The following is a 17,267-nucleotide window of genomic DNA, read 5'->3' as shown; positions in this document are numbered from 1 at the left end:
GCTGCGATTGCGATATGATTTGGGAGAAAAACGCGTTGCATCGCACTCGAATGAAAATCATGACAGGTTTTTTTTGCCCCATACAAAATAATGGGTGATATCAGTTTGAGAGAAATATCGCCCGTGGGGGCGGGTCATTTTCTTGTGTGAGTTCAGTCCATATTGCAATGAGATGGAGCGCGTGCGAGGAAATCGCCTGTGTATATATCGTTTATGTGATCGTTCATCCTGCATAGGGAATTATTGCCTTTGACAGCACATCACCTCTTCACCCGCGAAGATGTGCGCCCAGTCAACAATGATTTTTCCGGAATATGAAAAGTTTGTGCTTGAATATGGGACTGTATAAAAGGGCCTTTAGTCTACATTACATGTGTGATTATTTTAAGGGGGATGAGCTGCAGTACCTAACACAGCCTATGCAAGAAAGTGGCGCTGTTCAAATTTCATATCCGTAAATTGCCATTATCTGCTTCTCCAAACCTCCATGTCCAGGTCATGTATGGACAACGGGAGAAAAAAACTCAAGAGTCACGCAGGGACATAAGAAAGACATTATAGGGTAAGGGTCCTTTTGGAAAAGTCGATAATTATCATTTGAACAAGCGTGTGATGTCACCGCTAGCTCACATCAGTGAAAACATCACTATTGTGAAGGAAACCATGGGTTTCGCCAACATACATTTTGTAGCTCTGTTGAATCGCTGGAAAATTGTGCGATTTTGTAGTCTGTGTGAAAGCGGAAGTGAATGAGCCAATGATGATTTTTATGCCCGACTAATGAAAAGTGAGCGATTATCTTTGCCGTTGGCTTGCGTTTAGACTGAATGATTAGCGTCTACTTTCACTCGTTTGAACGATTTTTTGAACAATAATCGTTCTGCCTAAAAGCGCCTTAAAAACCGCTTGCACACGGTAGACAATTACAGTCCCCTATATCCATAACTCAGAAACTAGAGATACTCCGTCCGTTAATCTCTACCTGCTGAGAGTGGATCCCCCTTTAATGAATGACTGATCCGCTGTGAAATGTGATTCCCTAGGATGGCAACGACTACCAGGAGCTTACAATCAAAGCTGCCAGACACATGAACTTGCCCCCACACTGACAATGACACAGAAGACCACTTAAACTACAGCTCTGGTACTGGACTATGGTTAGACACCCACACATCACATGGAGAACATCAGCCAGATGATGTTAAACCCTGGACTCATTGCAAGGCAGCAGTGCCAACTACCGCGCCAACTACCACGCCAACCCCCGTCCAGAAACTTTCTATTAATGACACTGCAGAATTATACATGGTAATATTATATGGCTGGGATTTCTCACCCCGGCGTGCTACAAATAGGCCTTTAATGAGCATCACACTACACTTATAAAGAAGGTTTTATGGAGTCAATAAACTCAGTGCAATTACTCTTATCACAATAGATACTGGAATTGTTCCTGGGCATTTAAAGGAGACGTTTCTTCTGTACCCTGAACGTTTAGCATACGGGTGCCTGTTATTGTAGGCGCAGAACTGCATTTCTACATAATTTGCATTAATTAGAATAAAATAATATGGAGCTTCCAAATAGACACCAAATGGAATTGCACCCCTAGTGGCCACATGGTAAATAATATGAGGAAGCCTTGTGAAGGCAATCCGCACAACACTACAAATTATTCATCGGACTTGTTATCCCCTATTAATTATCGTCATGTTGTAAATGTCGTAAGAGCTCTGACTAGTCATGTGTGCAGATGTTTGCTCAAGACTGATATTAAAGACTATGGCACCTTCCAAGTCACTGACTTGCATCAATAAAAAAAGTCAACTTAGTAGCAGCAAAGTACAACCAAGTGACCTCCTTAATATTGGAACTGCCCCTCAATGGCCACAGAAGGTGCTTCTATGAGACAACTGTCCCTCATTTTGTCTTAGGGCGCTCCCACATGGGTGTATTGTCATTACACCTTGTGTTCGCAAGTTCCCCACATATGACACGCGACACCAATAGCCCACTGACTTCTATTGGGCCACTTACACCTGCGCCTTTCTTTCGTGCACGTATTACTCACATGAAAAAAATCACATGATGCACAAATCTTGGCGCATAGACACTGAGATCACTATCCATGCATGGGCACGGATGGCACGCAAGAATCTCGTACCCGGCCTTAGTGTATATTCACATGGGTGATTTTTTTTTAGTCCTGAAAATTTGGAATGATTTTACTGTGTGATTTTTTTTTTTTCTGCGTGATTATCCATTTTACATCTGATTTTTATATGCGTAAAGATGACGCATGATGTGTTCTGCGCACTTTTTTTTTAAGATTACCATGGTCACATGCGATAAAAGCGGATCACAATCACATTACACAAGTGCAATCTGTTTTTTTTTAATGCCCCCATAGACATGAATGGGCGATTCGCAACAAAATAGGACTTGCTGCAATTTTTTTTGCTCTGTTCGTCTGATTAAAACATCGCATGTGTGAATATAGCCCTATAAAATGATATGCTTTATTTCCATCCAATTTCGGTCCAATTTTTATGGACAGAAAAATTGGACGGAAAATCTGTTCAAGTGAATGTGCCCTTATAGCAGCTTTTGTTGTGCACCAGGTTTCATAAATGCCCTTAATGTATGCCGACCCACAGAGTACTGAGCCTATACATGCAAATGAGATGCCTCTCTGAGGACATGTGTGCAGCAAGCAATTAGGGTTTACTGCATCACTTAAGGGATGTCCCCATACACACTTGCTAATATACATGTGAGGTTTGCAGATGATCCAGGCCTAAAAGATAAAGTGGTCTTCAATATGATGTTTGCACATCAGGGCGCTGTACAGAGGAGCGGAATACCATTACTACTTGATAGCAACCACCCTGAACCTGAAACACTTAGCTGCCCTCCATAATCACTTGTTGGGGTTCCATTTCCCAACACCTCATATGCAATGAGACCAACCTAGGGTGGCCTCCTCCAAACCACGCCACGAGCCTCGTATCTGTACACATGCCCTAGATGCCCACCCATGATTCCCAAAAGCAGAGGAAAGTCTTATGTACGCTCATTCCCTCCCCCAAGTACTGTCTACATAGAAACTCTTCCTAAACATTGCACAAGCATTACAAATCCACACATCCCAGGAGATACCATAAATTCCTAGTACTCAACATGCTCACTAAGAGATTGCAATAAATGATATTAAAATATATGACATGCATTCCGCTATAAATAGCAAACCACTGGTGGTTCCAGAGACGTGTGAGGAGGATCAACGCAAATTCTGAGGTTTATAGGGTAAATGAATCTCCATGCTCCACGAGGGATGGAAACCCGAGGTCTGCCTGGGCGCTTAGAACAACACGGTTTTATGGGATTAGCAGTGTTGTCATCAGGAGGCCTTTTATAGGGTGAATTAAATGTCAATAATTATGCAACTAAATACCTGGAGCACCAGTCGGCCCGAGCCCAGTGCTATATAAAGGTTAGGGGTTAAAGTATGCGGTTTTATTATTTCAGGGATTTAAAGGGATACACAAAGAACTATTGTCCCCAAGAACCAGGAGCTGCACTATTCTGCACCGCAAACTTAATTTTAGAAGTTTACTTACACACAATGGGGAGAACTGATCATCAGGGGAAGCTTTGACTCCAGTTTTCTGGTAACTATTTTTAATTATCCAGTTTAAATTGTGACCAAATTATCGAATATCACACAATGTTGATAAATTTGTCACTAGTTTAAATATGTCTAGAGATGTGGAGTCACTTTGTACACCACCCAACTACCAGAGTGAGATTGCGACAAGTTTTACGACTTTTTAAAAAGTTGCAATTCTTAGTCCAGTGGTGGACGATTTTGTTTAACTATAAGTGCAAATGTGTTAAAATAAGTAACGATACCCTGGTGATACAGCGCTGCAGCCCCGTGGTCTTTGCTGTGCAACAGCTACTAACTGACCGATGCAGCCAATCAGAGGCCGTAGTGGTCAGGTGCTATTCTTTTGGCATCAGATGCTGGGAGCCATGATACTAGGAGAATGGCACTTGACCACTGTGGCCTCTGGTTGGCTGCAGCGGTTAGGTGGTAGCCATTTCACAACAAAGACCAGGAGGACCGCAGGACTGTAGCGCTGGATCATTGGGGCACATGGTGGGTAAGTACCCCTGATTTTGTTATTTTAAGTGTGCTTTTACATGGATGGGATTATTTCGCATGAACGTTGCGGAATTTGACATTGTAGAGTTCTACACCAAAATACGTTTAATGTGGATTTTTAATGCGGAATTGTGGCAGAGTTCTGCCATTTTTCATTCTGCATCACCATCCACATGTTAGCAGTATAGATTGTGGTGCTGAATATTCTGCAAGAATGCAAATTCGGCAACATTCTTGTGAAAAAAAAAATCCGCCCATGTGAAAGCACCCTGACACATTTACACCTATAATTAAAAAACTGTCCAGCAACCGGAGTAACCCCTTAAGTTCGTATAGACCCCATTCATCCCCTTTTTCTGCACACTTTCTTTGGTGCAACAACAGTAATAAATGTGCCCCAGTGTTTTATACTATAGTACTAGTGAGTTACATTTTGGTATTTGAGAAATGAGACCTACAGGACAGCTGATAAACTGAAATTGGAGTAAAAAAGTGTGTGTGTGTGTGGGGGGGGGGGGGGGAGTAAAAAAAATCATATTGGTTTATATAGTAATAATAAAAACGTACTTTAGTCATTGTTTAGATGTAAGCCATAACAAAAATTTTAATTTTTTTTTTCTAACTGTATGTAGGCCTGGTTTACACTGTAAGGCCACTTTCAGACCGAGTGTATTTTTGCTCCATATTAGGTCTATGTTCAGACAATCATGATCCGGACCTAAAGTGAATTTATAGGGCTAATCACATGTCCATATCTTTTACATCCGTTTTTCGAAAACGCAGCATGATCTATTTTGATACAGATGTTTTTATAAGGTCGTCTGAAATTGGCCTAATAATAATAATAACTATTACTAATAATAATGATATTAAAATAATGCTGAGGACTAGAATGTACTACTATATAGTCCCAAAAACCCAGAAGTGTAATGAAAACAGCCTGAACAACACGGGCCACGTGCTTTATAGTCACATAAAATATAGGCAGGTATCAGAGCTTTTGTTATTTACGGTTTATACTTATTGTGACATAATGTGACAATCTAGTGTAAACAGAAAACAATATGTATCCTAATCCAGTATATATCCAAAATATAGACAGCCAGCAGAGGCAAAATAAAAGTAACCCTATAGTAAAAAAAATGCCTAAAAATATGATGCAGCAAAAACAGAACTCTAGTAACAAAGGTACAAAACTGTGCATTGTTCCATTTTGATAAATTAATACAAAACTAATTTGGTTCTTATGATTTCCTTTGGGAGTTGTATGGATTAATTTAAAATGCTAATTGCTATAATTATATGTAGGCAATGGGACTGTGTGGCTCTTCTTCTTCTTCTTGGCTGGGGTTTACAAACTTTTAACACTTTCATTGGGTAAACAGATGCCTTCTGCAAGTTTAGAAGGGCAAATAAACATCATAAAAGCCATTCACAATGTAATGCAGCCTATTAGAATCATGCTGTCTAGATGTAATGAGACCTTTACAAGGGCAATAAGGTTCCTTTGTGTCATGTTATAACCTGATGAAGGGACTGAGTGGGTGACTTGTGTTTAGGATTATGGAAAAGAGGCTGTGATGGGTTTATAGGGTTAATAGCATATTGTAGGCTCCTGTATAAGGTGAACACACAATACTGGATCCTATGTACACACACAGGCCTCTTCCCCCCACCCCATCACCAATACCCCCCTTCCCTCCCCTTTTTTGCACTCACTTTGCTTGGGCCTCATCCAGGCTCTGGTCAGTGATAGTCATGATCTGTTGCAATATATCGCCAATGTCCTGCTTCCTGGGCTCCCCATTGTCTGCTGGGGTGTCGTGCATGGGATGGGGGGTCAGGGTTTGGGGTCCCCCATGGATAGGGAGCCCTGGAATGCCCACCCCCCTGGTCTGGAGAAGCCTTCCTTGTTCATCCATCTCTGTCTTAAGATGTCTTGGATGTAATGGCTCTCTTCCTAGGTATTGATCTGTTTTCTTCTTCCTTCCAGCTTCTTTGCCTTGTAGAAGTCACTACTGTCCTTCACACAACTCCTTCTTCTTCTTCTGGTTCTCCTCCTTCTCCTTGTTTTCCAAGTCTCTCCCTCCTCCTGGAACTCTCACTATGGACAGTTGATCCTTGGGGGCTCCGGGGGGCCCCTGGCTGCTATTTATAACCGGCTCTGGGGTGGTGGGGCTCGTCCTCTGCTCCGATCTTCTTCTCTGCTTCTTGCACAGATCTTGATCGCTCCTGCTGGGGGGCGCACACCCGGCGACTTGTACAGGAGGGGGATGATCACCCCTCTCTTCTTTCTTTCTTCCTTCTTTATTAATGGGTCACCCAGGATCCAGCAGCGATGTTCCAGGCTGGGAAGAGAGGAGTGTAAAATGGTGAATAGCTGGGGAAAGGGGGGAGGAGAGAGGAGGAGGAGGAGGAGGAGGAGGGAGGAATGTGGCCCTGGTGCCTCTCCCCTCATGCAGGATTCACAGCTCTCTGCTGCCTCCTGACTGTCACATTCCTCCCTCTGAGCTCCCTCTCTGCAGGAGGCACCTTCATTCACTCACAGCCCTAGTGGCTACAATGTTACCTCATGTGATACCCTCACTGCCTGCCATTCATGCTGCTTCTACATTGTATCAACCTATCACCCTCTCCTGGACCAAACAAGAACATCTCTCCTGCTACATTGCATTAAGTCAAAACTGAAAGCATTTCTCCTGCTACATTGTATAATCTCAGAAATTATTGCAACTCTTCTGCTACATTGTATCCACCTATCACCCTCTCCTGCTCCAATAAAGAACTTATTTCAGATCTCCAGCTACACTGTATCAATATAACCTCCTCTCTTGCACAACTAAGAACTTGTCACATCCCTGCTGCTCCAATGTAGCGACTCAGAACCAAAAACATCTCTCCTGCTGTATTATATCGTCTGAGAAATAATTGCAACTATACTGCTACATTCCATCCACCTATCACCCTCTCCTGCTCCAAGCAAGAGCTTATTACATATCTTCAGATACAGTGTATCACTATATCACCTTCTCCTGCATATCTAAGAAGTTGACGCATCCCTAGCTGCTACATTGTATCCCCATGTCACCTTTTACACCAAGGAAGAACTTACTGCAGTCCCACTGCTACATTGTATCCACACATCACCCACCTCCTACCCCAATGAAGAACTATTACTTATCTTCAGATTCATTGTATCCACAAGTCATCCCCTCCTGGACATCTAAGAAGGTGTTACATTTCTACTACTACCTTGTATCAACTTAGAACTGAAAACAATATTGTATCATGTAAGAAATAACTACAACTCTACTGCTACATTGTATCAACCCATCAGCTTCTCCTAAATCAAGCAAGAACTTATTACATATCTCCAGCTAAATTGGATCAATATATCACTCTCTCCTGAACTTGTCACATCCCTGCTGCTACATTGCATCCACCTCTCACCTTCTTCTACCCCAGCAAGAACTTATTACATATCTCCAGCTACACTGTATCCATTCACACATCACCCCCTCCTGCATATCTAAGAATGTGACTGCCTTCACATCTGTGTTAGACCGCTTTCACATGGCCATGAAATATGCGTGAGATTTGTGCGATACGAGACTCGCATATGACACATGAATATGAACCTAATTTTTTTTCATCTACATGAGAGAATAAAATTTTGGAATGTGCTATCTTTGGGTGTTCCCTCAGAATGCCTTGAACGTTGTTTCAATAGGGCTGGAAAACACATCGCATAGCGTGCGACATGCTTGCGCATGCAATGCGAGGTTTTGCATTGAAACCAATGGGAAACACTTGCTAATCCTCCGACACAGCTTTCAGCCACACTGGAGGAACTCAACTACTGGAGTAATGGGAAGCGTTTTGACACAAAAATGCCCCGCATCCACAGGGACATTGCAGGAGCGTGATATCAGGCCAAGTTTTACGGCCTGATATCACGCATCCTGTGTGAAATTAGCCATTAGGGTGGATTCAGACAAAACAAAGCCACTGATTTCAATTGATTTTAGTGGTTTCGTTTTCACTAGCTCTTTTCGCGGCCGTTAATTGTACGGACAAGAAAAAAATAGGACCTGCCATATCTTTCCTGCATATAGTGAATACTACATGCAGGACATATTGGGCAGCACCTATCTTCCCGCGGTTATTTTGAAACTCCTGCGCTCTGGCCTGGAGTTTGAAAAGCCAGTGAAGGGGAAGGGTCTGCCCTCGTTCAGGTACAACTACGCTCTATGCTGCTGAGCATAGTTGCGCTCACACATGTCTAAATAAGCCCTTAGGGCCCAGTTCAGGAATTCAGGGTTTCCATCTCTCTGCTCCATTTTTGGAAGAGAGAAACTGAAAAAAATATTTAATTTTTTTCCCTTCTGATTTCAATAGGGTTTAAAAAAAAATGGAAAGCAAATGGAAAGGCTTCCATGTGCTCTGATTCTGAACAGAAACCTGACGGAATAGAAGCAAATGAATCCTGAACTATACTGCTTGCCCATTCACTATAGAATACATTTTAAACTCATCACTCTTATCCATAAAGCTCTCCCCAGTGCTGCACCGCCCTATATCTCCTCCCTCATCTCTGTCTACCACCCTACCTGTGCTCTCTGCTCTGCTAATGACCAAGTCTAAAGGTACTTTTACACAGAGCAATAGTCATCCAAATAATTGCTCAGGTGAGTGTAAACATGGCACCTGACAGGGTACTCAGCGAGAAGTCACTAGCTGTTCTGCTTCAGCTCACTGAAATGAAATGACTGATGAGCAAGTTCTCACACAGTATAAACAGGCAGGCGTTCATCAATTGAAGACTGCCTGTTGGCTGTAAATGTAGGCAGGGGCAGTGTCGGATACTTAGGGCCAACCAGTAAACTTCCTTCTGGGGACCCATAGTAAAGGTACAGTACTGTACATACAAAAATTATCTAGTCTTGGCCCTATCCGCATGCAGAATGCACTGGGCGGGAATTGGTAGACTCCAGTTTACCCGATAGGTGTAGATCCCAGAGTGGCATTTATGGCACATCCTGTAAGGCGAGAGATCAAACACAACAACCACACTATGGCTTAAAAGTGCACTGACATGCGGTTTTAATGCAAAACAGAATTATTTTAAAATTGATTTGTAATGGTTGTGGGGTTTTCCAGGTGAACATCAGTTTTACCCACAAAACTGTTTGTCCATTAACAGTCAGTTGCAAATGGATCTGGGTAAGTTGGGGGCTTGGGTAAACTGGTATCTACCACTGTATGGTTACTGTATGGGGGAAATTCTGGTCTTTGCATATTGCTTTTTTCAGTAACACAATGGAGGTATTATTTGGTCACAGTTCGGTCCTCGTTCAGAGTTATTGGTAATGTTGATCTTTGAAGAGGTCTTTATTCAGTGACAGTACGGTAGTATTATTCCATCACTATGTTGTATTATGTGATCATGGTGTGGCGGTACAGTTTAGTCCTCACATAATGTTACTGTTAGTAATATTGATCTTTGTAATCACTATGCGGTGGTAATATATGGTCATGGTGTGGTGGTATTACTTAGCCCTTATATAGTGTTATTACTGGTAAAGTTAGTCTTGGTATTGTGGTTTTTGTACAGACACAGCATGCAGGGAATTATATGGGCCCTGATTGAAGAGATATTGTGTGTGTTTTTTTCCACTTTTACAAAATAAAACATTTTTTAACAGTAATAATACTATAAATCTTTATTTGTATAGCGCCAATTTATTCCGGAGCGCTTTTACATTTCATATTAAACTTTATTAACATTTATTCTGTTCTATATTTAGGGACCTCTCAATGTGATCATTTGATCACTGTGTTAATGCTTTGTAGACTCAGTATAGTAAAGAATTATTCCCTGTGAGTCTAAACCTACAAAGCAACCTCTCAAGCTAGGTTGATGTATAATAGGCATACAGCTATGACATGCCCAGAGGCCTTTTCTAGGCCTCAGGCTGCCATGGTTGCCTATTGGCATCATGCAATTGCATTTGTGGATTCAATAGGGTAAGAAGGAGCCCCTCCCTTTGTCTAACCACCTAGATGCTGTGGTCACTATTGACTGTGGCTTCTAGGGAGTTAATTATTGGGATGCATGTAGGTGCTTGTGGGTAGCAGCAGAAATACCCCACAGGCTTAAAGGGGTTGTCCCACGAAAGCAAGTGGGTCTATACACTTCTGTATGGCCATATTAATGCACTTTGTAATGTACATCGTGCATTAATTATGAGCCATACAGAAGTTATTCACTTACCTGTTCCGTTGCTAGCGTCCCCGTCTCCATGGTGCCGTCTAATTTCAGCGTCTAATCTCCCGATTAGACGCGCTTGCGCAGTCCGGTCTTCTCCGTGTTGAATGGGGCCGCTCGTGCCGGAGAGCTGGTCCTCGTAGCTCCGCCCCGTCACGTGTGCTGATTCCAGCCAATCAGGAGGCTGGAACCAGCAATGGAACGCACAGAGCCCACGGTGCACCATGGGAGAAGACCTGCGGTCCACCGTGGGTGAAGATCCCGGTGGCCATCTTAGCAAGGTAAGTAAGAAGTCGCCGCAGCGCGGGGATTCGGGTAAGTACTATCTGTTTGTTTTTTTACCCCTGCATCGGGTTTGTCTCGCGCCGAACGAGGGGCCTATTGAAAAAAAAAAAACCCGTTTCGGCGTGGGACAACCCCTTTAAGCTATATTGAATTTTGCTACATGAGTAACAGTTAAGATTGGAAGATGCATTATATTACAGGATACCTTCAGAGATTGCTACATTAATGTTGGTGCCCCTTCCCCCCCGCAGCACCGTTGGTACATACTGACATCATTTTTAGTCATAGGTATATTTTGGACAGTTTATACTCACATTTGGAAAAAATATATATGTATTGGTGTAACATACCTCTCTCCTTTTAACTTAATATAAGAACTTCATCTATTGATTCAACGCCTTGAATATCCAATCAGTAACACACGGCACTCCATAGATGGTGAGCATTGTAGAATCCCTTTTTATAGCACTGAGGCCACAAGAAAGTTTTTTAAAGTGTGGACTCCTGCAAACTGACATTCTCTATAAGGTTCGCCGCACACGGGTCTATTTGTGTGCGAAATTTTTGCGCACAATACGCAGGAAATAAAATCCATTGATTTCAATGGGTTCCTTCTCACAATTTAGGTGAACTACAGGTAGGAACTATTAGAGATTGATCCAGGGATTAGTCTGACTGCCATTAGGGAGTCAGGAAGGAATTTTTCCCCCAAAAGGGCTAATTGGCTTCTACCTATTGGGGTTTTTTGCCTTCTTCTGGATCAACAAGGAGGTTAACAGGCTGAACTAGATGGACATTGTCTTCATTTGGCCTTACATACTATGTTACTATGTTAATTCTTTTTTGCACCCACATTTTGCTTGTGTGTAAAAAAGTGACAGACACTATTTTTGTGCACCACAGGTCCCCACTGTCTATGGAGGTGCACAAGTATACGTATGGATATGCACAAAACACTGCATGAGATACGCTGCCATACACAGTGATAGCCGGCTCCCTGGGTGATAAAAAGCTGCGTGACCCCATGCAACATTTTATTCATACACCCATAGGAATGAGCCCTTAGTATGAGCTTTCATATACTGAGCATGCACTACAAAGTGAAGTGAAAAAGTATGAAAGTCCTAGAAGGGACACACTGAGCATGCTCAGAATGGCTGAACTGCCCTTCGCTGGGCTGATGACATCATCACACATCTGGATCGGCCATGTATGAGGGAGGCGCTCTGTATGATTGGCTTAAGGATCTGTCCTGCATCGTCAGCTTCCTCTTCATTGGCCACTCAGCATGCAGTGTTTCTCACTGGTCAGTCAATTGGCAGAGTCCCTCCCTCATGTTATATAACAGCTGTGATTTAGGTGGGTGCGCTTCTAGTAACCCCAGACCCCTGAGGACGCCAGTACATTGATGAATCATGTTGGGGGTTCTATGTTTCCTCTAGCTCAAACACGCAGACCTGGCGATATTATGTAGGCAGTGTCATTAGTCTGCGGCCGTGACCTGCTTGAGATATTCTACAGGTACTAGGAATTTAGTCCAATAAAAGTTAGATTTTGATGACAGTATTCAACCAGGGGGAAGGGGGGTGGGGGTTCATGCCCTTCGGGCAATTTTGGTGTTAATTACTCAGAAACCCTGATCCTCCTGCTCCTGGTATCCTGGTAAAGGCCCATTTACACACAATAATTCATTGGTTTCCAAGTGATTGTAACGATTATAGTCCAGTCTATGCACTAAATTATCATTTTCCGTTGATGAAAATGAAGCGGGTATAAAGTGCCGTTAGTGAAGTCGTTCATCTGACATCTATAATGCGTCTGGTGCTCAGCTACACCGCATCTCAATATCTATTCCAACTCTTGGGCTATGTTGTCATCTCAAAACTTACTACATTTTCAGACCATTTAAAATACAGCCCTGTCTATTTGCTTCCCATTAGGCTATGTTCACACTTTGCAGTCAGTGTGTCATAAATAGCGCCACATGTAGGTTGGCGTGATCTTTTATTGGAGAGCAGCTAACATTAGTTTGATTGAAAATGTCCATGTGTTAATGTTGCTTACACCCGCCATACTGTGCGACCATTTACTATCAAACTGCTTGTAGCTGCGCTGAATTAGAAGACCATGCCAACTTGCATGTGGTGTGGTCCCAGTCGCATCTTGCAAAATGTGAACAGAGCCTTATGTATATACTATGTTGCTGCTACAATCCAAAGTATGGCTCTTGAAAATAGAGAAAAATAGCGCCACATAGGGTGATTACAGCCCAACTTGGGAATACAATCTGAATCATATAATCTCACCTGATATGGTTATGCTATAGGGATAGGCTATAACATTAGTAAAAGCCATAAAGGAACCCTTAGGAACCACTGCTATGCTGGGCAGTCTCCCTGGGCAGGTTACCAGCTTCCTGCCAGATTGGTTAGACATAGAAGCAAGCGCATGTCCTCAGTTAATTCTATTCCAATGTGGATGTGCCTAGGGAGATAGTGTTCATATAATCTATTAAATTGCCAAGGAAAAACTGTTTGCATTTGCTCTTGCGAGCAATTATTCGGATGATAGTCGTCCTGTATAGTGATGAGCGATTAGTGAAATAATCGGTTCATATCGGTATCAGATTATTTTAATGAAAATCATTGTGAATCGGGACAGCCGGTTCCGACTCCCATTAAGGTCAGTGGGAGTAAAAATCAGGTTCACTAATTTGCCCTCCAGAAGATCCCCAATGCAGCCAAAGGCCCCCAAATTGCGTGGGGACACAGCCACACAACTGGGGAACACTGCACTCCTCCCCAAAAATTGGTCAAAATAGTGTACAGTAGTGTAAGGGTCAATTGTAAACAAATTCACTGAGGCAGAAGAATCAAAAAACATTATTCTAGCAACTTTCACCAGATTGATTCATGGCTGTGAAAGTTGGTAAAGGTTAATTGTAGCACAAGGGTGTCACTGAAAACAATACAAGGCCCACATAGGGTCTTCTGGATCACAGAAAGAGCCACAGAAGATAGCAGGCGGGCTGCTTGGTTTAAAAGCAATGTCATAAATTTTGCAAACAATAAATTCTACCAAGTGGAATGAACAGCCAAGCACGGGCCTTCTCCAAGGAAAAGCTGTAGAACTACAGCTGTTTCCTGTACTTTAGAAATTTTTTTAAAAGGACGAGGAGGAAACATGGTGGAGGTATGAGAAAGAGAGCAACAGCAGTTCAACCAACACCAGCAACAGTACCTTGAGGGCAGAGTGTTCTCCTTGTGGAAACATGAGTGTTGTCGCTCTATATTTCCAAATTGACATAGTTTTCATTTGGTGAGAATTAGGAGAAGTAAACATGGTGGAAGCAGGAGAAGACGATCAGCAGAACCACCACTGACACATCCCCTACCCCTTGCTTTCTTCCTGTTTTCTTTTTATTAATTGTTTCACTTAGTCCTTTTTTAATTTAGTTTTTAGTGTAGTTTTATATAACTTTTCAGCTAACTTTGATTTTTGCAGAAAACCACTGCTAGCTGCTTAAGGCCAGCAAATAATTTGTAGTGGTCTGACTCGTGACTGAACAATGCCTGAGGATGCTGATGCGCACTGTGTGTATTTGCTGTTTTCCTATTTGGTTTTCTTTTTGTTTTATGTTAACACAAAATATCACTATAAACTAAAGGCTCATTTACACGCAGAGACAATCTATCAAATGATTGAAAGATTGACAGTTTTAGTGTTCATTTTGCATAAAATACTAAAGGCCCATTTACATGCAAAAATTATTGTTCAAAATTCGCACAAAAGCCATTGTTTGAGCAATAATGGTTGTGTGTAAATGCTTTCATCTTTCAGTCTTCGGCTGAACGATGATTTTTAGGGGAGCATAAAATCCATCGTTTAGCCAGAGAGAAGATAACACAGACCTCATACTGTGTTTGCTGTCCATGGTGCTGTATTCTTCATGGGAGCGCTGATTATATTGTATTCTGCAAAAAGCCTGCAGCAGCCCATGGCGTAGCAAAGGAGCTGAATGCAGAGAACAGACCACTTGCTGTTCTCTGCATACAGGTCCCAGAGGCCCACTTACATGCAGATGAAGGGGATACGCTGCTAATGGACATCAGTGTCCATTAGCAGTTTATGCAAAACAATTGCTAAAAAAAACTATCTTTTGAACGTTTATCGTTGCATGTAAATGGGCCTTTATGGGCACTAATGCACATTAGCACTTTATCAGCTTCATTTGGGTGCAATGAGCCTCCAGGAGCTGCTTGCAGAACTCAGCAGGTGGTCTGAGCTCTGCAATCAGCTCCTTTGTTCTCACATGGGCTGTCATGGGCTGGCAGCATGAATACAATGTAATCAGCCACTCCTGTGGAGAACACAGCATGCAGTCGATGTTATCTACTCTCCGGCTGAATGATGAATTTTAAGCTCACCTTAAAATCATCCTTCAGCAGAAGAGTAAACAATAGGAGCATTTAAACACAATGGTTATCGCTCATATGCCATAGTTTTAACAAATTTAGAGTGATAATTGTTGCTTGTAAATGGGCCTTAAGCTGGAACCCCTGGAAGGTATGATATGTGAGAACAGAAGGCCGCATAGTACAGCTTGAATATTTGTGCACTGTCCCTGTTTGGCGCAGCGTAATTGAATTCCCAAACCCACTTTGTAGTAACCCAGAGTTGGGGTCCTACAGCACTTTTAAAGCTACCCGCTGTCCGCTGTAAAGTGTGTGTGTGTATATATATATATATATATATATATATATATATATATAAAATTATTTTATTATAGTTAATGTCTGATGTTTCCACCACCTAACACTATATGATTCAGCACGGTACACCTTAACCTGCTGTCACACCTGTCAGTCATCCCTAACTAGTATTGGGATTGAGTAGGGAGATTCCCCTTAGCACAGGGTTGGTTAGTGGAGAGGGTATAAAAGAGAGGGAGTGGGTGGGGTGGAGGAGTAGTTTAGTCTAGTCCTGGAGCCCAGCCATGGAGGGAGTCCTAAAGTGAATGTGAGAAAATGTGTAAAGATGAGGAAGAAAAAGAGAAAGAGGACAGTAGTCTGAAGATTGGATGGGTAAAGTCTTAGTTTGGAGGTGATGAATAGCACAAAGTGTGAGTACTTATCCAAGTGGGACTGAGACAGTGGAATGAGATCAGCCACCACAATTGTGATTTCAATTGCTCCCTACACAGTCTGGGATTTGTGTGTCCTCAGGAGAGCCTGCACTTTTTCCATCATTCCTCTATAAATAACCTTCTAGCTCAGTAACCACTAACTTAGTGTGGCAGTTCATCCCCTTCTTCAGGAAGAGTTAATGGATTAAATGTATGTAATTTGTTATGCTCAAGAAGTTATGGAAGATTTTATTGCCTGCTAGCTGAAACGTATGAACATTGTTTTCAGTCCTCAAGTTTAAGTAAACTGTGTGCCTTCGGTTCTACTAATACTTCTATAGACTTGTCTCTTCATTTTATCACCACTGCGCATACATTCAAAGGCACTGGCGTCACAACGAACTTACACAAATTACCAATTGCTCTTGCTAAGAATCCCTTTGAAATCCCACCTGCCGCACAACCTACCATCTTAAACAGAGTAGCTACCACCGTGACCCAGGCAGAGGTGGCACACCCACTCGAACTCCCCCTGCTGACCTCTGCTCACTGCAACTGTTAGCTGCATAATGCCTGCAAATAATTTGTAGTGGCTGGACTGCGACTTTGAACGATGTCTGAGGCCATAAACCGAGATGTGTAATATTCCCCAAAGCGTGGATTATTGGTCTGTTTTGCTGCTATATACGTTGACAGCAGCAGAAATATATCCTCTCCCAATGTACAAACCATGTTTTGTATAGGTATATAAACATGATACAGGAACTTTCTCTGCTCCCTCCAATAGAACCCTGTTCAAATTCCCTGCTGGTATGCGAGCTTACACACCAGCAGCAATATATCCTCTGTAGAATATTTGCCCTAGTAACAACAGACCATGTGTTATATTGCCATATAAACATGATACAGCTTCTCTGTCCTGTGCTCAGCGGTAAAATGGCTGCTGGTTACACTATGCCTATGTTATATATGGCTAGATCGTGTGATACAAGTGTCCAATGAAACTGCCACCCATATGCAAGATGGAGGACACATTTGGTGACATCAATGTGCCTTGGCTCCATGCTGACCTATATAGCAGGTATTATGGAAAAACTGATTCGGACTTACCAATTTGGCGAAAATCAGGACGATTTTATCACCCGGCTGATCAAGACGAGCAACATTAGTGTAAAGCCACCCTAGGATAGCTTGGAGGCACAATGGCTATATGGCACTATGTGTTCGAGGGCATTAGGTTGATGGTATTTGGGGTGTGGTTTAACTTTTAAGAAGTGGAGCATGAGTACTCTCTTAAAAGTAGGCAAGTATACTGCTAAACCTGTGGTGATCAGGATATTTTGGGGGATCCCACTGTATAAAAAGAGGTTCTCCAAAAACTTCTCGATCCCATGGCCTTCTGCTTCAAGGTGCTGGAATAT

At 42.4% G+C, this 17,267-nt stretch overlaps 2 protein-coding genes across 3 annotated transcripts in view; one reads left to right on the top strand and one right to left on the bottom strand.

Annotated features, from left to right (window-relative positions):
* The window catches only part of PBX2 (PBX homeobox 2), a 41,446-nt gene extending 34,899 nt beyond the window's left edge, over nt 1-6,547 (bottom strand). For both annotated transcript variants that reach the window (XM_066581035.1, XM_066581036.1), the window contains exon 1: nt 5,888-6,547. In XM_066581035.1, coding sequence (XP_066437132.1) covers nt 5,888-6,090 — 203 coding nt within the window. In that variant the 5' untranslated portion in view covers nt 6,091-6,547. The remainder of the gene's footprint in view (nt 1-5,887) is intronic.
* The window catches only part of GPSM3 (G protein signaling modulator 3), a 75,497-nt gene continuing 61,862 nt past the window's right edge, over nt 3,633-17,267 (top strand). Inside the window, exon 1 of the mRNA XM_066581038.1 lies at nt 3,633-3,671. The gene's annotated coding sequence lies outside the window, so the exon portion shown is untranslated. The remainder of the gene's footprint in view (nt 3,672-17,267) is intronic.

Source organism: Eleutherodactylus coqui, chromosome 10 (assembly GCF_035609145.1).
Source record: "Eleutherodactylus coqui strain aEleCoq1 chromosome 10, aEleCoq1.hap1, whole genome shotgun sequence".
NCBI classification, from domain to species: domain Eukaryota; kingdom Metazoa; phylum Chordata; class Amphibia; order Anura; family Eleutherodactylidae; genus Eleutherodactylus; species Eleutherodactylus coqui.
The sequence above is the reverse complement of the archived record's forward strand: the minus strand, read 5'-3'. Positions and strand labels throughout refer to the sequence as shown.